The sequence below is a fragment of the Lepus europaeus genome, chromosome 2, assembly GCF_033115175.1.
Source record: "Lepus europaeus isolate LE1 chromosome 2, mLepTim1.pri, whole genome shotgun sequence".
NCBI lineage: Eukaryota > Metazoa > Chordata > Mammalia > Lagomorpha > Leporidae > Lepus > Lepus europaeus.
In genome coordinates, this window is record NC_084828.1 from 75,362,534 (window position 1) to 75,383,609 (window position 21,076).

The following is a 21,076-nucleotide window of genomic DNA, read 5'->3' on the forward strand; positions in this document are numbered from 1 at the left end:
TCAACCTGAAATTTCCAACAATAGGAAAAAGGCTAGTAACTTTTAGCATATCATATATGCTTATTAAAATGATTATGAATCTTATTTTACACAATGGAAAATGCATATAACTTAAAGGATATACCAGACAAAAAATCACATATTCATTAGTATTATAATGACAACTTATTTTATATGAATAAACTTTTATTGAATTTTAGATAATTAGAAAGAATAAAGAAATGCAAGACAAATGTTTTCTAAACAGCATCTGATAATATCATCTTTTCCAAGTCATATATTTTCACTCTTTATAAAAGTATAGACATTCATTTATTTAATTTTTTTTACAAAGTCAAGAACCATCAAATGGGAAAAATAAGTAATGCTAAAGTAACTTCGGCTTTTTATCAGTGTTAAAATGGCTGCAATAGTTAGGTTCTGAGCACGGTTCTCTTGGAAAAATTGTTTGTGTGGCAGCTGTTGGTCTCTGCTCCCTTCAAACAACTGGACGAAAGTCAGGAGGCCACTTCCTGGGAACGATGCTTGTAGGAAAGGAGGGCAATCAGCACAGTGGGAAGAAGGAGTGAGGGAACACAGCAGGTGGAGACAAGATGCTCTTATTGAATTAGAGGGTCAGCATCCTAAATCATTTTGGAAGAGAATCTGGCAAGAAATTATTTGTGTGTAGCTCAAAGTGTGATTAAGGCAAGACAGTTACCAATGTAAAGACAGCCAGATCTACAGGGGCACGAAACAGAGTCCGGAGTGGGTAAATTCCTCCGGGGAACTGCAAAGTCAGCTAGGCTACGTAATGAATCACACAAGGAGTCTCTACAGTGCTGTAAAACGCATTTGGCCAAAACTGCAACCCTGAGCTGTCACAGATACAGGGCAGACCCTCCCAGTGTCTCAATCCTAGCTCTTTTTGCAAAAAGGATTATTTTGAAAAACAAACAAACAAAAGAAGTCTGTACTCCTTTTGGCAGTCTAGTAACTTGTTTCTCCAACTAGGAGCTAGTTATCTACCACAGTACAAAAGGCATCAGGTACTGCCCTCATTAAGAATGACCTAGTGTGACAGCGAGGGAGCCCTGGGCTGCCTTGCACGGAGAGCCTGCCCAGCAAGGCCAAAACCCCTGGGACAGTGCTGTTCACACAATCTAGCACCTTTGTAACTCACAGCCTCCTGGGCTCACTAATACAATCACTGAAGAAGGTGCTAAACAAAGTTGTTGTTTTTTTTTTCTTTCCTGGCCCAAGGTCTATCAAGTATTTTTGTTAAAAACAACAACAACAACAACAACAACAAAAACCCAACCAATCAATAGTTTTCTTTAAAAAATATTTTTCCAGGAGATAATGAACAGTAATTGCCATGGACCTGTAACAGATCCTAGAATAACAGACAGGCAAGAATCTGTCAATACAGCAATATTTCAAATATGAAATTCATGGTTCAGGTAGAGATAGATAAATAAATAAATATGCAGGGGCTTTCCAAAGACGTTTCCTTTGCTTTCTCCCATTTCTTACTGAATTTTGTTTGTGTAGTTTTGATTCTATGATAAAAGAGTCAGACCTGCAGGGATCAAAATTAACCATGTCTGTCATCAAGCCCTCTACTCAAAGAGCGGACAGGGAGAAGCAGAACATACGACAGGGTTGCTCGTTACTCCTCTAAAGACACCTATCGTTAATCTTTCAAATAATCTCATTTAAATTCCATCTGGCACTTTAGTCTCCTCAAAAATATTAAGTTAGGCATGAATTACAAACCAAGTCCAGCTGGACTACAGTTTGCGTTTTAAGTGCTGTTCTGCTCTTGTGTCTTTTTCCTTGGCATGGCACATCTTTGAGATGTAGCTTACTGAACAGAGTCACAATGTATCTGTGGTGGGGAAACACGTTTTCATGATGGCACATTCCAATCCATTTTATACATCATTGTAGCCAGGTAACATCACCACCTTCTTCTGGGTGCTTTTCACTAATATGATGAGGAGAGCTGCTCTCCCAGCACCTGCCCGTCCTAACCACTCCCTCCCCCCAGTAGGGGAAACTCCAGGTATTCTTGTCGAAACCCAACATTCCCCTCACGTCCTATACCAGGGATCCAGCTCGACTCTGGGCTGGCACCATGACAGGTACTGCACCAATTCGCTCCAGGGTAGCTTTGCTGACAGTGTAGGAGTGTGTGTGTGGAGGCCGAGGCTTCCTGTTGACTGAGCCATTGTTCCTGGACATGACCTGCGGGGATGACTCTCTGTTGGCTGTCACTACCAAAGTCTTAGGCTGACCTGGAACCAAGTGGCTCCCATTAGTATAGATGGATGGGATGTTGGCATTGCCTGAGTGGAGGGAGAAAGACTGGCGCAAGTCACCGAAGTGGTTGAAGGACTCTGTGTTCCTGTGAACTTTGGGGTTGTTGCCCCAGTAGCGGCTGCTGTAGGTATTGGAAGAGGTCAACGTGTTGTTCTCCGAGGACGACATCTCGGCCTGAAACGCTTTGGCAGAAGATGAACACTTAGGTGGAAGATCATCTTCTCTGGAAGGAACGAAACCAAACAGTCATTAGGATGTGCCCGAGGTTTATCCTACCTTCTACTCAGGCATGCTGACATGAATATGTGGGAGGCACCAGCCTCAGCAGACTATCACATTTGTTCTCACAAAAGCAAACACAGCGATGCCAGATGGTCTCAGCTTGGGCACCCATTCCCTTTGAGACAATGGTCAAGAAAATCTTCCCTCCTCATAGCAAGAGCAGAAAAGGAAACAGCAAATCTCTTAAAGAATGCCTTCTTCCTTATAGCACAAATATTTACTCATAAACATATAAACATGGATATATTTATAAATAAGTATGCTTGATTTTTACTGCAAATAGGAATATAGTCCATGAAGAAATCCACTGGGTCAGTTGCCATAAAATAGCTAGGAAATCAAGCTCTGGGTGTGCAGAAAGAAATCATGTGGTACGCCAATGAGAACTTTTCCCCAGTGATCTTATGCTGGGAAACACTCTATACCTACACACAGCTCAATCCTAAAGAATACAAGAGTCCCACAGAAGTCACTGATTTAAGAAGCTAATGGATTTATTTAACATTTTTGAGTACAACTGACCTGATGTTTCACACAAAAAGACACAGGTCCTACACCTAAGAAGCCTACACTCAAATGGGGCCGCCAATCAACACAAGAACATTTGGCAAGCTGGAAAGGTCAGGCAAGGAGCTAAATGCAACTTATGTGTGGAGGTGATGTCTGGACTCGTGTTGAATTAGATCCAGGGATTCGGTAAGTGAACAGATGAGAGGGGAAGACCTTTGGTCCAGGGAGAGTACCGAGGCATCAGCAAAGGTCCTGAGGCACGAGAGAACGCAGAACAGGCAGGAGCACCGAGTGAGCAGAGCAGTGGTGAGAGAGAACGTAGCAAGCAGCATGCAGCAAGCAGGTGAGGGGCAGATCCTGGAGGCTGGGTATGTCAAACAAAGACAACTGGAGGAGTAACAGCATTTTCAACAAAAATATGAGCAGACCAAATTTGAGACAGAGCCAGACTCCTCAAATATCCACAATATTCCCGGAGTCATTTTCTTTAAAAAAAATCACTTTGACGTTGTTTCCTGAAGGTGCTCGTGTTCTCTGTGTACAGGGACTGGTATGCTCTCAAGGGGCTCCTTCATGCCGTACACTCTCCTCTGTTATAAATGCCCACGTTAACACGTGTTTTAAACTAATGTCTTTATTCTGGCAACCCAGAATTCACCCCACTGACTCTGGAGATACATGGAGGAGCGGGGGAAGTCTTCATTTCTCTCCTGCTGGTTGTGTCCTCTGTTAATGTCCCAGTTAATAAAGCCAGGCAGGACCATGAAGAAAAGCATATACCAGACACAGTACTGTTCGGCCACTTTAATTACCTTGATCATCAGAGTTATAAGAGCAATAAAGAAATCTTAACTTCATAAATAAAGAGAAATATATATTGGCCATGCAGGACAAACCTTATTTCATTAGGAATTTCTTCTTCCTCCTCTTTATTTTTTCTTCTCCAGTAAAAGAATGCCCCTAAAATTAGTGCAATGCAAAAAATGACAATAACTGCACCAGTGCCAATGGCTCCAGCTATTAGTCCAATGCTCCTGGGTTGGGCTGCAAAATATATTTAAGGTGTTTTTTTTTAAAAAAGGAGACACACACAAAGGGAGTGAAATAGCATAAACCTGCACAACTTAGAAGCACATACGTTTACTAAATAATATGTTTAAAATTTTTAAACATGCCCAAAGTACTACATACATACAAAATTAAAACTCAATTAACCTACTATATTCCACACAGGCTAGGACTAACACATACTAGGTTCTCAACACCTCTGGAATGAACAAGTCATTAAGCAGTTCACATCTTTAAGATCAGAGGAGAGCAGAAAACAGAGTGTACAAATCTACCCTGGCTGATCTGCCACAAATGGAATCCGGCCATCAGCTGGCTACCTCATTACTTTATCACAGCCACAGCACTCTCTTTCGCAACTACAATTCAAATAACCCAGAAATGATGAACTAAACAGAAACTTTTCTACAGTGCCTGCTTATAGCTTAGACACCCAACAACTAAGCAGTCATAAGGGATTAGTGAAAAACACAAGAAAGTCTCACTTTGGCCATAAGATCATCACACATGTTTGACATTTATAGCACTATGATACAAAAGCTGGTTTGAGTCTCGTTATTCGGAAGAGGAAGGTACTTTTTTACAATCATGATATTTCTGAGAGTAAAAAGTACATTAAGACATTTATAAAATATTTAAAAATGAGTAGATGGAAATTTTTCTGATTTTAATCTTCAGAAAACCTCAAAACATATAAGTACAATCTTTCACTTCCTGGTTTAGCAAAGATCTTAGAGATTCAGCCCTGGAGTTAACATCAGAATTTCACATACTTACGTGAAATAACTTGGAGATCCAAAAGACAGGTGCTTGTTCCAATGGCATTAGAAGCGACACACTGGTACAAACCTGAAGACACAGCACTGATGTTCCGGATGGTGACTGTCCCCTGGACCTGGTCTGTCATGAAAATAATAATCAAAGGAGGATTTGGTGGTAGGTAAATTCCAGAGAGCTATCAATGTTTGGTTTTGTTGTGTTTATTGAAGAGGGGGAAATTTGGTGTTCAAGAATGTTAAGGACTCGAATCACTGTATCAATTTAAAGACCTGGAACTGTAAGGGATTGTCCTAAATAATGGCAACCTTAAAACGTAATCTGCATACTGGCATGCTAAGGCCTATATTTTAGTACTTTTCTATGAGGAAAGGGTGGCTGACGTTATTTTAGAGATTTGATGATCAATATCATCAAATTTTACTTCTGAAAAAATGCAATGGCAAAGATCATGTTAAATGCAATATAGTAATAGTCACTTAGTGGAGACAACACAGCTTTGTGCTTTACTGTATAGACTGAGAGTCCCTTCCAGCAATGGTTACAATGGTTTGTGTCAGCTCATAATCTCCAAGGAGCGCACCAAGAAAAGCCTGACACTAACTGCAGGAAATGCCAGGAAAGGAAAAAGAGAGGAGCAGGCCAGAGTGGGAGAACCTCAGATTTGGATATAGGTCTAAGATCTGTGTAGTGAAGAGAGGAGAAAAGAAGACTGTGCAAGAACAGTCAGACTTAGCAGTTTCATGGAAGTTCCCACAGGCAGGTGGGAGTCTGGGAGCTGAAGTCACCTATTAAAGGAGTCTCAGGCTTTGCAGGAAAAGGCATGCATTCGCTGCCTTACTGGGCTCCAACACTGGCTAGGAACTGCTCAGGAGAAGCTCGGCCTTGGCGTGAAGAAGTGGATCCAGACAGGAAGCAGGCAAGGCTATCCATCAACTAGGATTCCGACATCAGTAAGTCTGAGCACTGCATTTCCAAGGCCGTAACATTGGTATTATGAAGAAATGTTTCGATAGTACACATTTGACTGTCAACATTAGCATAGTTTATTTTATTCCTGTAACATGCAGATGACTTACACTAACAATAAAAATTAAAGTTAATAGTTATCACTACATGCCAAGCATTGGGTAAGCTGTTATATGTATTATCTCAATCTTTACAACAACCCTAAGGGGTATTTTTACTATTAATCCCATTGAATAGATAAGGAGACTGAAGCTTTAGATGGATAATAAGATTACGCAGCTGGACATTAGAAACTGGAGCTGGATGGAGGACTGCCTTAGCTCTGAGTTCTAGGTTTCACTACCCTCCTCAGACAGGAAGGATAATACATCCAAGTCATCTCAACCATTCAAAATGGCTGCAAATTTAGAAGGGGAAAAGCCTCCTAATGGCATAAGCAAAAACATTAAAAGCAAATCTAGTAGAAAGTCCAAATACGCCTAGGGCAACACTTGAAGCTATATGCACCCTGGGTTGACTTGTTTCTACATGGAACTCAAGTTTAGTTAAGTGGTTTCTACTGGCAATCTTTTCTTCTAGCTCACAAAAGCAGAGAGGAGGGTCCAGCAAAAGCATACCTGACCACAGCATGTGTGTCTCTATCAGTTCATTCATTTGCTACATAAATATTCATTAGGTGCCTTCTTTTGTGGTAGGTACTTTCTGAGAATGGTAACACGAGGTCAATGAAGTCTCCTATCTTAATGAGACAAGGAGGCAAGCAATTATAACAAATGAGATAAGTGCCAGCCAGGGACAGAAAATACAGTGTGGCGAGGGGCACACAGAGGAGGGACACATTATGAGACCCTGGGAAATCAAATCGACTACGGGGGAGGAGAAGACAATGGGCCCAGTGTATTCTGAGAGAATTCAGGGAAAGAGATACAAGCGTCAAAAATCCCCAGGGTTATCTCTCTGCCTTCAAATGTAGTATCATAGCATTAATAAGATACTTCAATTAATTTGAATTAATTTCAATAAACTCAATAGGAAAAGGACAGATTTTATTTTTTGCTTTTGTATCTTTTAGTGGACACATTTAAAAGGTTAAACTATATTATATGGATAGCTTACTTATTCAGAGTATCGTGCTTGATAACTATGGACACTTGGATTGTATTATACACACAAAACTCAATACACTTTGTGATTACAAGTTTATCACTTGTGTATTATTTCCTTTTCTTAAAAAAAAAAGTTACGGGTTTTCAATATGTGTTGAGTGGAAGCAGGCCAGTGAATTCACTCAGATGCTTGGGCAAGTCTGGGGGCAGCTGCTTTCTCTTTGCCCACGATCTATCAGATCTACCAGGCTCTCATTAGCTGTCACCACCATGTGCTCCACTAGCACCCTGCATGCTCTATGGCTGACACTTACTCTCATTTACTCTGTTTCCCTACTTGTCTCACTAAGGTAAGGGAATGCACTTGTCGTATCATCACATCATGAAGCTCAGAAATTCACCACCACAGAGAAAGGTGCTCAAGAAATAAAGGTGATCCATCCATAAAATAAAAGGACCACCTTCTCTTTAGTGTTTACTATGTACCATATACACTGTATTAAGATCTTTATATATCACTGATTTCTTTTTATAACAAGCTTAAGTTCTACATTGCTTATTTTCTTAAAGATTCATTTATATTTGACATGCAGAGTGGGAGAGAGAGAGAGAGAGAGAGAATCTTCCATCTGCTAGTTCACTCCCCAAATAGCCACAACAGCCAGGGCCACGCCAGGAAAAAGCCAGGAACCCAGAACTCCATGTAGGTCTCCCAAATGGGTGGCAGGGGCCAAGCACTTTCCCAGGTGTATTAACAGCTAGCTGGATGGGATGCAGAGAAGCCAGGCTTGAACCGGCATTCATATGCCATGCAGGTGTTGCAAGCAGCTGCTTAACCTGCTGCACCACGACACAGGCCCTGCATTCCTTACTTATTAAAGATGAGAAATCTCAGAGAATCTACATAATTCACCCAAGATCACATAGCACGCAAGTAGTAGCAATCTAGAAAGTCAGGTCTGTCCAAGCTCAAAGCTCATAATCACCAAACATACACTTGTTTTTCAGTAAGGCATTTAAAACCACACTTATTCTAAAGGGTGCATCTAAAAGATATTTCCTAACCATGTTAACATTCCATTGCTGTTAGTATTATAAACTAAGCCATCTGCCTAACTCCCTCTTCAACACACGCCCAACTTTTATCATGCAAGTAAAGCAACCAACCCCACACTTCCAGACACTGTGCTGCTGCTGTTTCTTTGATTTGTTTCCTCCTAACCCCTGAAATTCTAGGAATTTGATCAGCTCACATCAAATCAGTAATTTTGTTGATATTTCCAGAGACAATTTGGGAAATTTTAAACAGCTGCTCTAAGCAGCATGCTGGCATGTAAAAAAGAGGGAAACTCTTAAAGATTATTGTTTTAGAAAGGTATTTAAAAAATAAATATAGTTGAGGTTGCTGCTCTTTGCTTTGTCCCTATGGACTCAGACACTGTTAGCAGTTGCAGTAAGAAAGTCTTAACAAATGAAGCTGCCATACCATAGCAGAGCTAACTCAGAATGTAATCAGGGAACAAGACAGATGCATTGATAAGAGAGGATTAACCAGAAACAAACAAGGCAAAGCAGAGATGGGAGCAACTCTTCAGCAAACACCAGGCTGTTTGCAGCCACAAAGCACACTGGTAGGGCTCATTCCTCAATCTGTCAGTTTGCTTGGCCTGTTTTGGCACAGAAGTAATTTGCTGAAATGAAGTTAGCAAATAAATGTTCTTTTGATCTTCTTTCTTTTAAAGAATGAGGGAAGCTCTGTTGTGTGGAACTACAAAATTTGGAGAGCTCGAAGGACTGCAAAGCCCAGTTTCAGCTCACAGCCAACACTTTATACCACACCAACTGTGCACCTGCCCTCGCATGTCCCTGTTAGACAGGAACAGATCGAGTGTACATTCTACTTCATCCATTCTCCTTAGCTCCAAAACCCCACCTCCGTCAGCCCAGTGTGTGGGGCATCCCTTAAGAGCATGTGCTGTGGAGTCATGCAGCCTGGGTTTGAATCTGCTGTCCTTGCTGCTAGTTATGTGGTCCTGTGGGTGCTACCTATCCTCCATCTATGTTTTGGTTTCCTCACCTGTAATCTGCAGCTACCAAACGGCCGCACATCACAGGTCTCGGTAAGGACTAAACGAGATAGTGCATGTAATGAGCTCCGTACAGTGCCGAAAATGTTTCCAGGAGGGAATTCCTTCCTGGCATTTCTTGAGAAGTTTACATTTTTTTTCCTGAATAATGAAAATAATGAGTCAAAAAATTTGTGAAATGTCTAGAGTCTCCATATTCCCAACAGATATTAATCTTCATGATTTGGAGATGACAGATATAATTCCTAAATCATTAATTATTCTGTATTTTATCTGATTTATATACTTTAAATAATAAATGCCCATAATAAACAGTGAATCATTTCTTAAAGTCTTAGATGCATACTTAGGGTGGGAAGTATCACTAAATTCCTAAATCTGTACATAAGAAATACACAAAATTTGTGTACCTTAAATAAAATCTAAAAAAAGGAAAAATAAGAACACTTAAAGATAACAAATGTAATATTTAAACTTCATCCTCCATCACTCTTAAAGAGAAATTTACAACAGTATACAGACTTGTCTTTGCTTCAAGACAAATTTTCCAGATACAGAAAGTTTTTTATTGATGTCTCTTGACTTGAAGATGGAGATGGTGCAGGGGGAAGGGAGAGCATTTCTCACTAAGAGAAAAAGCTTCTTCCAGATGCATGTTAGGATATATGCTGCTTTAGATGAACTCAATTCCTCTGCTCAGTAATGAAATACTTTATCTGCTTGTCTCATGTCTGGTTTTGCCATTAACACATACCCTGCCTTTGTCAATTCACATTTAAATCTATTTCAAACTTCATGTGTAGATATTCCAAAGTGTTAAGAAAATGAAGCCTATGGCAAATGTTCTAACACTGGAAAACCCCAACAAACATTACTGAGAAATATTTGAATAACATTACTTAGAATCACACATCAAAATCACCAAGTTGGAGTCCCCTGGCATGTTTCTAACTCTACCGTTTGGGGCAAGTCTGATTGAGCATGTGCCAAACTGTACATCTTCTCCCTCTCTTATTCCCACTCTTATATTTAACAGGGATCTCTTTTCAGTTAAATTTAAACACCTAAGAATAATTGTGTGTTAATTAAAGAGTTCAGCCAATAGTATTAAGACTAACAAAAAAATACTAAAAGGGATAAAGTATTAAGTTGTTCCTTGACAGTCAGGACAAAGGCTGATCAAGTCATTGTTTCTCATAGTGTCCATTTCACTTCAACAGGATTCTTTTTTGGTGCTTGGTTAGTTGTCACCATTCAGTAAGAACATATGATATTTGTCCCTTTGGGACTGGCTTATTTCACTCAGCATGATGTTTTCCAGATTCCTCCATCTTGTTGCAAATGACCGGATTTCACGGTTTTTTTGTTTTTTTTTTCTGCTGTATAGTATTCTATAGAGTACATATTCCATAATTTCTTTATCCAGTTTACTGTTGATGGGCATTTGGGTTGGTTCCAGGTCTTAGCTATTGCGAATTGAGCTGCAATAAACATTAAGGTGCAGACAGCTTTTGTGTTTGCCAATTTAATTTCCTTTGGGTAAATTCCAAGGAGTGGGATGGCTGGGTTGTATGGCAGGGTTATATTCAGGTTTCCGAGGAATCTCCAAACTGACTTCCATAGTGGCTTTACCAGTTTGCATTCCCACGAACAGTGGGTTAGTGTCCCTTTTTCCCCACATCCTCTCCAGCATCTATTGTTGGTAGATTTCTGAATGTGAGCCATTCTAACTGGGGTGAAGTGAAACCTCGTTGTGGTTTTGATTTGCATTTCCCTGATTGCTAGTGATCCTGAACATTTTTCATGTGTCTGTTGGCCATTTGGATCTCCTCTTTTGAAAAATGTCTATTGAGGTCCTTGGCCCATCTCTTTAGTGGGTTGTTTTGTTTTTGTGGAGTTTCTTGATCTCTTTGTAGATTCTGGTTATTAATCCTTTATCTGTTGCATAGTTCGCAAATAATTTCTCCCATTCTGAAGTTGCCTCTTTATTTGGCTGAGTGTTTCTTTTGCAGTGTAGAAGCTTCTCAATTTGATGTATTTCCATTTGTCAATTTTGCCTTTGATTGTATGTGCCTCTGGGGTCTTCTCTAAGAACTCTTTGCCTATGCCAATGTCCTGCAGGGTTTTCCCATTCTGTTGGTTGCCTCTTCACTTTCCTTACTGTTTCTTTTGCAATACAGAAACTTCTCAATTTGATGTAATCCCAATTGCTTCTTTTGGCTTTGACTGCCTGTGCCTCTGGGGTCTTTTCCAAGAAGTCTTTGCCTGTGCCTATATCTTACAGGGTTTCTCCTATGTTCTCTAATAATTTGATGGTGTCGGGTCATAGATTTAGATCTTTTATCCATGTTGAGTGGATTTTTGTGTAAGGTGTAAGGTAGGGGTCTTGCTTCATGCTTCTGCACGTGGAAATCCAGTTTTCCCCACACCATTTATGAATAGACTGTCCTTGCTCCAGGAATTGGTTTTAGATCCTTGATCAAATATAAGTTGGCTGTAGATGTTTGGATTGATCCCATCAAGGTGGCATGTACCAATGCCATCTCACTAGTCAAAGTGATCAGTTTCAGTTCACAATTGATCATAATGATAGGATTAAGAGTCAAAGGATCACATAAACAAGGCTAGTGTTTGCTAATACTAACTGGTAAAATTAAAAAGGAGAGAATGATCCAACATGGGAAGCAGGATACATAGCAGACTCACAGAATGGCAGATGTCCTAAATAGCACTCTGGCCTCAGAATCAGCCCTTAAGGCACTCGGAACTGGCTGAAGAGCCCATGAAAGTATTTTATGCATGGAAAGCCAAGACACTCTGGCAAAAAAAAAATAAAAAGTAAAAAAAGACCTAAATGAAAGATCTCTGTGAGTGAGATCCCAGCAGAAAGAACGGGCCATCAAAGAAGGAGGTACCTTTAGAGAACTTCCACTTTGACTATGGCCTTATCTAAATAAGATCGGAGTTTGTGAACTCAAGAGGCTTCCATAGCCTTGGCAGCTCATGACAAGAGCCTTGGGTGATTACTGACGTCATAAATAAGAGTGTGAATTGTTAAATCAACAACAGGAGTCACTGTGCACTTATTCCCTATGTAGGATCTCTGTCCTTAATGTGTTGTACAATGTAAATTAATGCTATAACTAGTACTCAAACAGTACTTTACCCTTAGTGTTTCTGTGTGGGTGCAAACTGTTGAAATCTTTACTTAATATATACTAAATTGATCTTTTATATATAAAGATAATTGAAAATGAATCTTGATGTGAATGGGATGGGAGAGGGAGCAGGAGATGGGAGGTTTGCAGGTGGGAGGGAAGTTATGAGGAGGAAAAGCCAATGTAATGCAAAAGCTGTACTTTGGAAATTTATTTTTATTTTTTTTTTTTTTAACTTTTATTTAATGAATATAAATTTCCAGTGTACAGCTTATGGATTACAGTGGCTTTCCCCTCCCATAACTTCCCTCCCACCCGCAACCCTCCCCTCTCCCGCTCCCTCTCCCCTTCCATTTGCATCAAGATTCATTTTCAATTCTCTTTATATACAGAAGATCAATTTAGTATAAAGGTTTCAACAGTTTGCACTCACATAGACACACAAAGTGAAACATACTGTGTGAGTACTAGTTATAGCATCAAATCAAAATGTACAGCACATTAAGGACAGAGATCCCACATGAGGAGCAAGTGCACAGTGGCTCCTGTTGTTGACCCAACAAATTGACACTCTAGTTTATGGCACCAGTAACCACCCTAGGCTGTCGTCATGAGTTGCCAAGGCTATGGAAGCCTTCCAAGTTTGCCGACTCTGATCATATTTAGACAAGGTCATAAAAGACAGAGTGAGAATAGTAACCAATGATCCTAAGAGTGGCATTAACCAGGTTTGAACAATTATACAGCATTAAGTGGGGAAGAGGACCATCAGTACACACAGGTGGGGAGTAGAGCCATTGGTGGTAGAGTAGAGGTTATGATTACAAAGGAATGAGGCCCAAGTACGCTAGACAGGGTCTAGAACAAAGGACAGAGTCATTCTTAGAGGAGCTAAGAAAGGTGCTGTCTAGGCTACAAGTAAGTTTTCTGATTGGGAGGCAAATAGAACCTGACAGAAGGGGCTTGATAATAATCTGGTGGGCTTTAGGCCTTGTAAGTTAAGAGGCCCAGACCTATCTATCTCTTCACATGGGGTATATCCTAAGGGAGGTGTGAACCTCCTAGGGGAAGGCACTCTGTTGACTTTCATTACTTGGCTGGCCTGGGAGGAGAGCTGGCCAGGTAAAGGCAGGTGGCAACTCTAACAAGAAATTTACAGTTCTGCCTGCAATGTTGCTGACCCTACTTGACCACACCCTCAGCTGCAGTGGTCACTTTGGAAGTTGGGCTGAGTGAAGGGCTTTTCAGCTTAGAGCCAATAAGATCTGTGGCTCTGACCTGGGCATCCTTCGACTCCAGGGCAGGTCCATTTCCAGTGATCCAACTCTTGGCAGAGCTACCAGGGCTCTTCACAAGCTGACTTCTGCTGAAGCCCAGGCTTACCTCATTGAAAGCCACTGCAGTGGACTGGCCTGTTGGGTCTCCTTGAGGGCAGATCACTGTACAGATCAGCCATTAATAGGCCTGCCACCCATTGCTTCTGATGCCTAGCTTTCTTTTCCTCCTGGTTTGTGTTAAAGCAGACCAGAGGATGCAAGTCAAGGGAGTGCCCGTGTCCCATCTCTAATCTTCCGTGGCCTGAACTACAAGTCTATAGTCACAGGCATGTTCTGTAGTAGTTTTTCTAAGGTAGACAATGCCCATGAGGAAAATTCTATTCTCACTTTAAAACTTTCTTTCCCTTTGGTCTGAAAGGGAGGTTTTTTTCTACTTACTGTATACTTTGCTGATGGCGAAGTGAATCTAGCTATGAGATTATTATTTGAGTTCTTATTTTGGCTATGCTATTGCAGAAAAATGTTAGCCATCTCTTTTATAAGGTCTAAAGATTAAATTGTGCATCCTACAGATTCCTTCATATTAGATTTAGTTTCCTATCTTGAAGAGAATAGAGAAATGAAAGAACAAGTTGGGCTTAGAATAGAGAAATGAGGGAGGAAGTCCTAGATCGCTTGCTGACAATAGCAATATCACATGAATACTTAGCAAACAGTTTCAACCATTAGATAACAACTTAAGAAAACATTTACCAGAAGGTCCAATGCCTTCTATAAATTTTAAGAATCATGTATTTGAAAATACCTCTTAAATATCTAACATGGTGTAGTTTGTTTAACCAGCAAACTTAAGCACAACCATCTAAAATGTTTTTAGTTTCTTTCTACCTACAAGTCTAAAACATATGATACATAGATTCAGGTCACTCAAATTAAAATGTATCTTTGATTGATTTTAGCAGCTTAAATTTATGGACAATCTTATCTATAAGCCATTTAAAATAAGACTCTTAATAAAATTTCCCCATGTGGACATACAATATGTACACACATTTAACATAGCATAATAGACCAATATAGCGTTTTTAATAATAGCTTTTAAAATCTTTAACTCTTTTTGTAGATTGCCAATTGATTTGAATTGCTTTTTTAGTAACCTCAGTTAACCATACTTTCTCTCAGTTGGTACTGTTAATACATTATTGGCTTCATCTGTTTACAGAGCCATCCCAAAGTACTGAATACAATGGAAGTGGCTGGAAAAAGTCCATAGGAACCCATAGGAGGACAGCTAAACACAGAACCAACAACGCTTTAGTTTTATGAGCAGCAAATCATATATAACTGTGCATGACAGAAGACTTTAAGTCGCCATGTTTAAAATTATAAACTCATAGACCAAATTTGATCTTGTTACACGGTGATTATTCAAATCTTTGAAAATAAGCACATATTTACATAACCCATAGCTCTTAATAAAAATTCAGCTGTTTTTGAACAATTAGAATTTAACAGACATCAAGAGAACATAATAGATTACTTTAACACATTGCTTTCACAGAGCATCAGAGTTTAATTCTATATCAAAGAGAAATTGAGCTTCCTGTGATCTTTTGCTGTGAGGTTTCCTTCCTTTACCTTCTTTCATATTGGTGACCATGTTTCTGTGTTTCTGTGTGTAACACATCTTTAAGCATCTTTTGCAGGGCAGGATGAGTGGCAACAAATTCTTTCAGTTTCTGTTTGCTATGAAAAGTCTTAATTTCACCTTCATTCACAAATGAGAGCTTTGCAGGATATAGTATTCTGGGCTGGCAGTTGTTCTCTCTTAGTACCTGGGCTATGTCTCGCCATTCCCTTCTAGCTTGTAGGGTTTCTGATGAGAAGTCTGCTGTGAGTCTAATTGGAGATCCTCTAAGAGTGATCTGACGTTTCTCTCTTGCACCTTTTAGGATCTTTTCTTTCTGTTTCACTGTGGTGAGTTTGATTACAACATGTCGTGGTGAGGATCTCTTTTGGTCATGTTTATTAGGGGTTCTATAAGCTTCCTGTACTAAGATGCCTCTGTCCTTCTCCAAACCTGGGAAATTTTCTGCTAGTATCTCACTGAAAATGCCTTCTAATCCTTTCTCCCTCTCCATGCCTTCAGGAACTCCTAGAACTCGAATGTTGGGTTTTTTAATAGTATCCTGTAGATTCCCGACAATATTTTTTAGATTTCTGATTTCTTCTTCTTTTCTTTGGTTTGCCTGTTTCCTTTCCTGTTCTCTGTCTTCTAAGTCCGATATTCTCTCTTCTGCTTCGCCCATTCTGTTTTTAAGGCTCTCTAATGTGTTTGTCATTTGATCTATTGAATTCTTCATTTCATTATGATTTCTCGTCACTATCAGAGTTTCTTGTTCCACTAGTTGTTTCATTTCATTTTGATTCCTCCTTAATATTTCATTTTCACGAGAGAGATTTTCTATCTTGTCCATGAAGGATTTCTGTAGTTCAAGAATTTGTTTTTGAGAAGTTCTTAATGTTCTTAGCAATTTTTTGAGATCCGCTCCTTGCATTTCTTCGATATCATCATCTTCATAATCTTGCATTGGGGTGTCTTGTTCATTTGGGGGCGTCATAGTGTCTTCCTTGTTCTTGTTAGCTTGGTTTTTGCGTTTGTTGTTTGGCATGTTGGAGATATTTGGTTTCTTCACTGTGGTGTTTTTTCTTGTTACACTATGGCTCTATATTAAGTGGACTGTCTGCTTTCGGTGGAGCCTTAGAGGCTTGAGATGGGTGTGGACTGAGAGCTGTGTTTGGTTCCTCAGGGCTGAGGGTGTGTCAAAGATGACACTCCCAGGTTAGGTGTGGTAAATCTCTCTTTCTTTTTCTTTCTTTCTTTTTTTTTTTTTTTTGATTCAAAAGGGAAGTAATTCCGCACAGCTGAACGTACTTGGAAGTAGTTAGCAGGCAAATGATATACCCACAGGAGCCAGAGATTGGAAGCTCTTTCCCAAGGACCACACAGGGAATCTCTGCTGCCCTCAGTGTGGGCTCCAATTCTCCTGCAGTCTCCCACTGGGTTGCCAAGTTAGATCCTAATCTCCTCTTATTTCACCCCTTCCCCCAGAGTCAGGTTTTTCTGCTAGGCTCAGGGCCGGTGCAGACCTGAGGTCGCCCTGCTTATGACGTATGTCCAAAATGGCGCCTGCTCTGTCTTGCTCGCCTTTGAGAGGTGAGCGGAGAGAGAGAGACTCGTGTCCGTATCGGTCACTTTTTTTTTTCCTCTCTCTCTTCTAGTTAGCCTGGTGAACTTTTCCCCACAGAGTTTCAAGCCTCGTTCCCTCTAGTCTCCTCTTTCCGCTTGCCCGCTGGTGTCTCGGGCTATGGAGGTTCGGCTCACCTCGCGTTCCAGCGTTGGTGCGTTGAGTCTGCCGCTGCTGTCCCGAACTTGGGCTCCCACGCTCTCCACGCAGGTCCACTGTGAATCACTAGTTCTGGAAGAGTTTCCTCTGCTGTTTCTTCCCCTACTCTTCCTTGACCCTGCAGTATCTCCACTTATATTAACATGTGTCTTGACGAACTATCAATGTGCTTCCTTCCTATTCCGCCATCTTGCCGCTCTCCCCGGAAATTTATATTTATTAAAGAAACGTTAAAAGAATAAAAATTAAAAAGTAAACAAAAAAGAAAAATATCACCAAGTTAAGAATATGTAAAAAATATTAATATTTATTAGCAAGAATGATTCACTAATAGCAGCAAGACAACACATATTTATGGTAACAGCTATAAGTTAGACCAACTGACTAGATTTTGATCACTTCTCTCCAACACATCTCTGTCTGGGTTTCCATAAATATAACCTCCGCTCTTGCTTTTAACTTTACATCAATGGATTCTTTGTGTTGATATTTCTCTATGTTAATTGTTATACTTTAATTTTCAAAGTGATATGGCACGTGAAGAAGTGTTATCACTATCATTACTTCAATTCCCACCTGCAGGTCCTAGAGGACACTAACCTTCTTCAAGCAAACATCTACAAATTCCTTCTCTAAGTTAACATGGCAACGTTTATTCAGTTGTCCACAACAGAAATCAGGTAATTCCAACTCTTTACTGAGTTCCAACATCTAAAAAAAAATCAAGCCTTGCATCTTGTTGTTATTTGTCTTCAGTCTCTCCTGAATCATACCCTTCCCTCTGTTCCTTCTCCATCCTCACCACTAGGGACTTGGTTCAAGCCCTCTTCATTCCTTGGTATAGCTATTATCAAAGCTTCTGATCTGTGACTTACCTGGCAATTTTCACACTGATTGCTCACACTCTTTCTAAAATGTACATCTGACTGTCTTCTCTCACTTTTATACATGTCACTGGATATTGTTTTTAAATTAAATCATTTTAATTTATTTTTAAAGGTTTATTTACTTGAAAGAGTTACAGAGAGAAGGACAGGCAAGGAGGGGGGAAGGGAGGGAGAGAGAGAAACAGAGAAAGGGAGAGAGAGAGGTCTTCCATCCGCTGGTTCACTCCTCAATTGGCTGCAATGGCCGGAGCTGCGCTGATCAAAAGCCAGGAGCTAGAAGTGTCTTCCAAGCCTCCCATGAAGGCACAGGGGCCCAAGGACTTGGGCCATCTTCCACTGTTTTCCCAGGCTATAGCAGAAAGCTGGATTGGAAGCTGGGACATGAACCGGAGGCCATATGGAATACCGGCACTGCAGGCAGCAGCTTTACCCAATATGCCACAGCGCTGGCCCCCATGTCACTGAATATTGAATCTCACAGATAATATCTGAATTCCTTGCCTGTTACATAGAGCCTTTCATGATCAGGACTGGACCTTGCCAAGTATTCTCTGGCCAAATTCCCATGAACATCAGAACTAAAAGGATGGAGGCTGGCGCTGTGGCTAGTGGGTTAAGCCACCACCTGCAGTGTTGGCATCATATATGGGCACCGCATCATGTCCTGGCTGCTCCACTTCTGATCCAGCTCTCTGCCTTGGCTGGAGAAAGCAATGGAAGATGGCCCAAGTCCTTGGGCCCCTGCACCCACATAGGAGACCCAGAAGAAGCTCCTGGCTCCTGGCTTCAGATATGCCTGACCCCAGCCATTGAGGCCATTTGGAAAGTGATCCATGGGATGGAAGAGATCTCTCTTTGCCTCTGCCTCTGCTTCTCTAACTACCTTCCAAATAAACAAATAAATCTTAAAAAAAAAAAAAAAGAAGTAAAAGAATTATAACTACCAATACGAAAACACATGAAAGCACAAATCTCAATATCAAATCAGATACAAACAAGAAGGAGAAGAAAAATCTAATACATTTTATTTTCATATGTTTCTGGGTTCTATTTTCTATTAAGTTTTTTTCATCTGTATTAATTATGGCTATAGTTCTATAATGCTATGTTTCCTTATACCTAGGTTTTGCTATCAGGGTTATGTTGGACTCTTAAAAGTGGTTGCAAAAACATTTGTTACTTCTGTGTTTAATGAAAGAAGATATTATTGTGCCATTATTTCTTTTTTAACCGTTAAGTAGAATTCATCAGTGAACTACTTAAACATTTAATTACCTGTGGAGAAACATTTTAAAAGTGAAACTAAATTTCTTAAATATGTATGGAGCTATTCAAAATTTTTTCTCTCCATGTTAATTTTTCTTTATGTTTTTGAAGAAGTATGCGTATTTTCCACAAGTTTTCAAAACTGCTGGCATAAAATTAACATCCTTTTAAAACACTGAAAGTAAAGCTACCCTGTGATCCAGTAATACAACGGCTGGGAACAAGCACAAAGGAAGTGAAACTGGTTTCTCAAGGTGACACCTGTGCTTCTGTGTTCCCTGGAGCACTATTCACAATAGCTGGGATACGCAGTCAACCTAAGTGTCCACCAAGTGACGAACAGATAAATAAAACATGCTATATATACACAATATAATACCGTTCAGCATTTTAAAAAGGGTGAAATCTTGTCATTTGTGACAATTTGTATGAACTGGAGATGATTATGTTCAGTGAAATAAGTCAGACCCAGAAAGCCAAATACTGCCTAATCTCACTCACATGTTGATCTCATAAAAGCAGACAGTAGAATCGTGGATGAAAGAGGTTGCATAAGGAAGGGATGATAATAAGGAAAAGTTAGTGAGTAAGTAAAATATTAGTTAAGTAAGAGGAACGAGTTCCAGTGCTTCATTGCACAGCAGGGTGATATTAATTAATAATGTATGGCATAGTTCAAAAAAGCTGGAAGAGAGGATTTTTAATAGTCTCATGACAAAGTAATAATAAATGTGCACAGCAATATAATTACTATAATTTAATCATTACATAATATATACCTGTATAAAACATCAACTTATATTCTCCATAAGCATGTATAATTTTGTGTCATTTGAAACTGAAATAGAAAAGAATTCTTATGCACACAAAGAATCATCACAGTAAGTAAGTGTGTGATGACATGAAAAGTCAAGAGAAACTTACAAAAATAAAAATTACAGTCACAGAAATTTTAAAACTCCGTGGACAGGATGAACAGCAATCAGAGCAGAAGAAAAAAAAAATGATGATCTGAAAGATAAAAAAATAAATAACCAGAATGCCACAGAAAGAGAAGCAGAGCTACCCACTTGAGCACAGAATTTAGAAACAGTGATGGGGAACTTAAAAACTGAACTATGAGCTATAGGGAAAGACAGAGAGCTCAGGAAAAGGATATATATTCAAAGACACAATGACCTAGAATTTTCCATGATTGATAAAAGATAACAATCTCTTAATTTAAGAAACATCATAGGCCAAAATCAGGGCAAACAAAAATGAACCCAGAACAGATTGAATTTTCCTTATCCAAAATGCTTAGGATTTTTGGATTTAGGAATATTTGCACAGAACTACCAGCGCCTAATTCAAAATCCAAATTGAAACAAAATCCAATAGCACTCAGTTTTCAATACTGGGGCATTCTGGATTTCAAATTTTCAGATTAGGAATGCTCAACCTGTATCTAGTTATATTTTAGGGTCTCTAAAACAGGAAATACAAAAGCATCTAAAAAACAAATAAAAGGAAATAACAAATGCCTATAAATAGATAAACAGTAGTTTATCAATAGCATTATCAAAAGCCAGAAGATGATGTAACATTTTTACAAATTATTGAGGACAAATAGCTGATAATCTAGACTTCTATACTCAGATAAACTGCATTCAACAGCATTGGGAAAATGAAGATATTTTGAGATAAACTTGAGAACATTAGCTACTAATTGATCATCAATTTAATACCTGATAGAGGGTATATACTTCAGTAGTAAGGAAATTTAACATAGAAAAAAAAAAAGAGTGTGATTAAAAAAAGCAAGAAAACTGCATACTTTTTGGATAATTCTAAATAAAACTGGTAATAAATATAACAACAGCAAAACAGGAGTGAGAAATAAGGAGAGTGTTTAAAAATAATGTGGAATGAATATACTAAAGCCAAGAAAATTAACCAAAATACATAAAAGAAAGATACAGAACTTTAAGATCTGAAA

General features: G+C 39.5%; 1 protein-coding gene across 2 annotated transcripts in view; it reads right to left on the bottom strand.

Moving 5' to 3' along the window:
* Window positions 1-259: 259 nt before the first annotated feature.
* IGSF11 (immunoglobulin superfamily member 11) overlaps window positions 260-21,076 on the bottom strand; it is a 175,719-nt gene continuing 154,902 nt past the window's right edge. For both annotated transcript variants that reach the window (XM_062176859.1, XM_062176869.1), the window contains exons 5-7: window positions 4,942-5,064; window positions 3,993-4,140; window positions 260-2,527 (exon numbers count right to left, since the gene is read on the bottom strand). In XM_062176859.1, coding sequence (XP_062032843.1) covers window positions 2,083-2,527; window positions 3,993-4,140; window positions 4,942-5,064 — 716 coding nt within the window. In that variant the 3' untranslated portion in view covers window positions 260-2,082. The remainder of the gene's footprint in view (window positions 2,528-3,992; window positions 4,141-4,941; window positions 5,065-21,076) is intronic.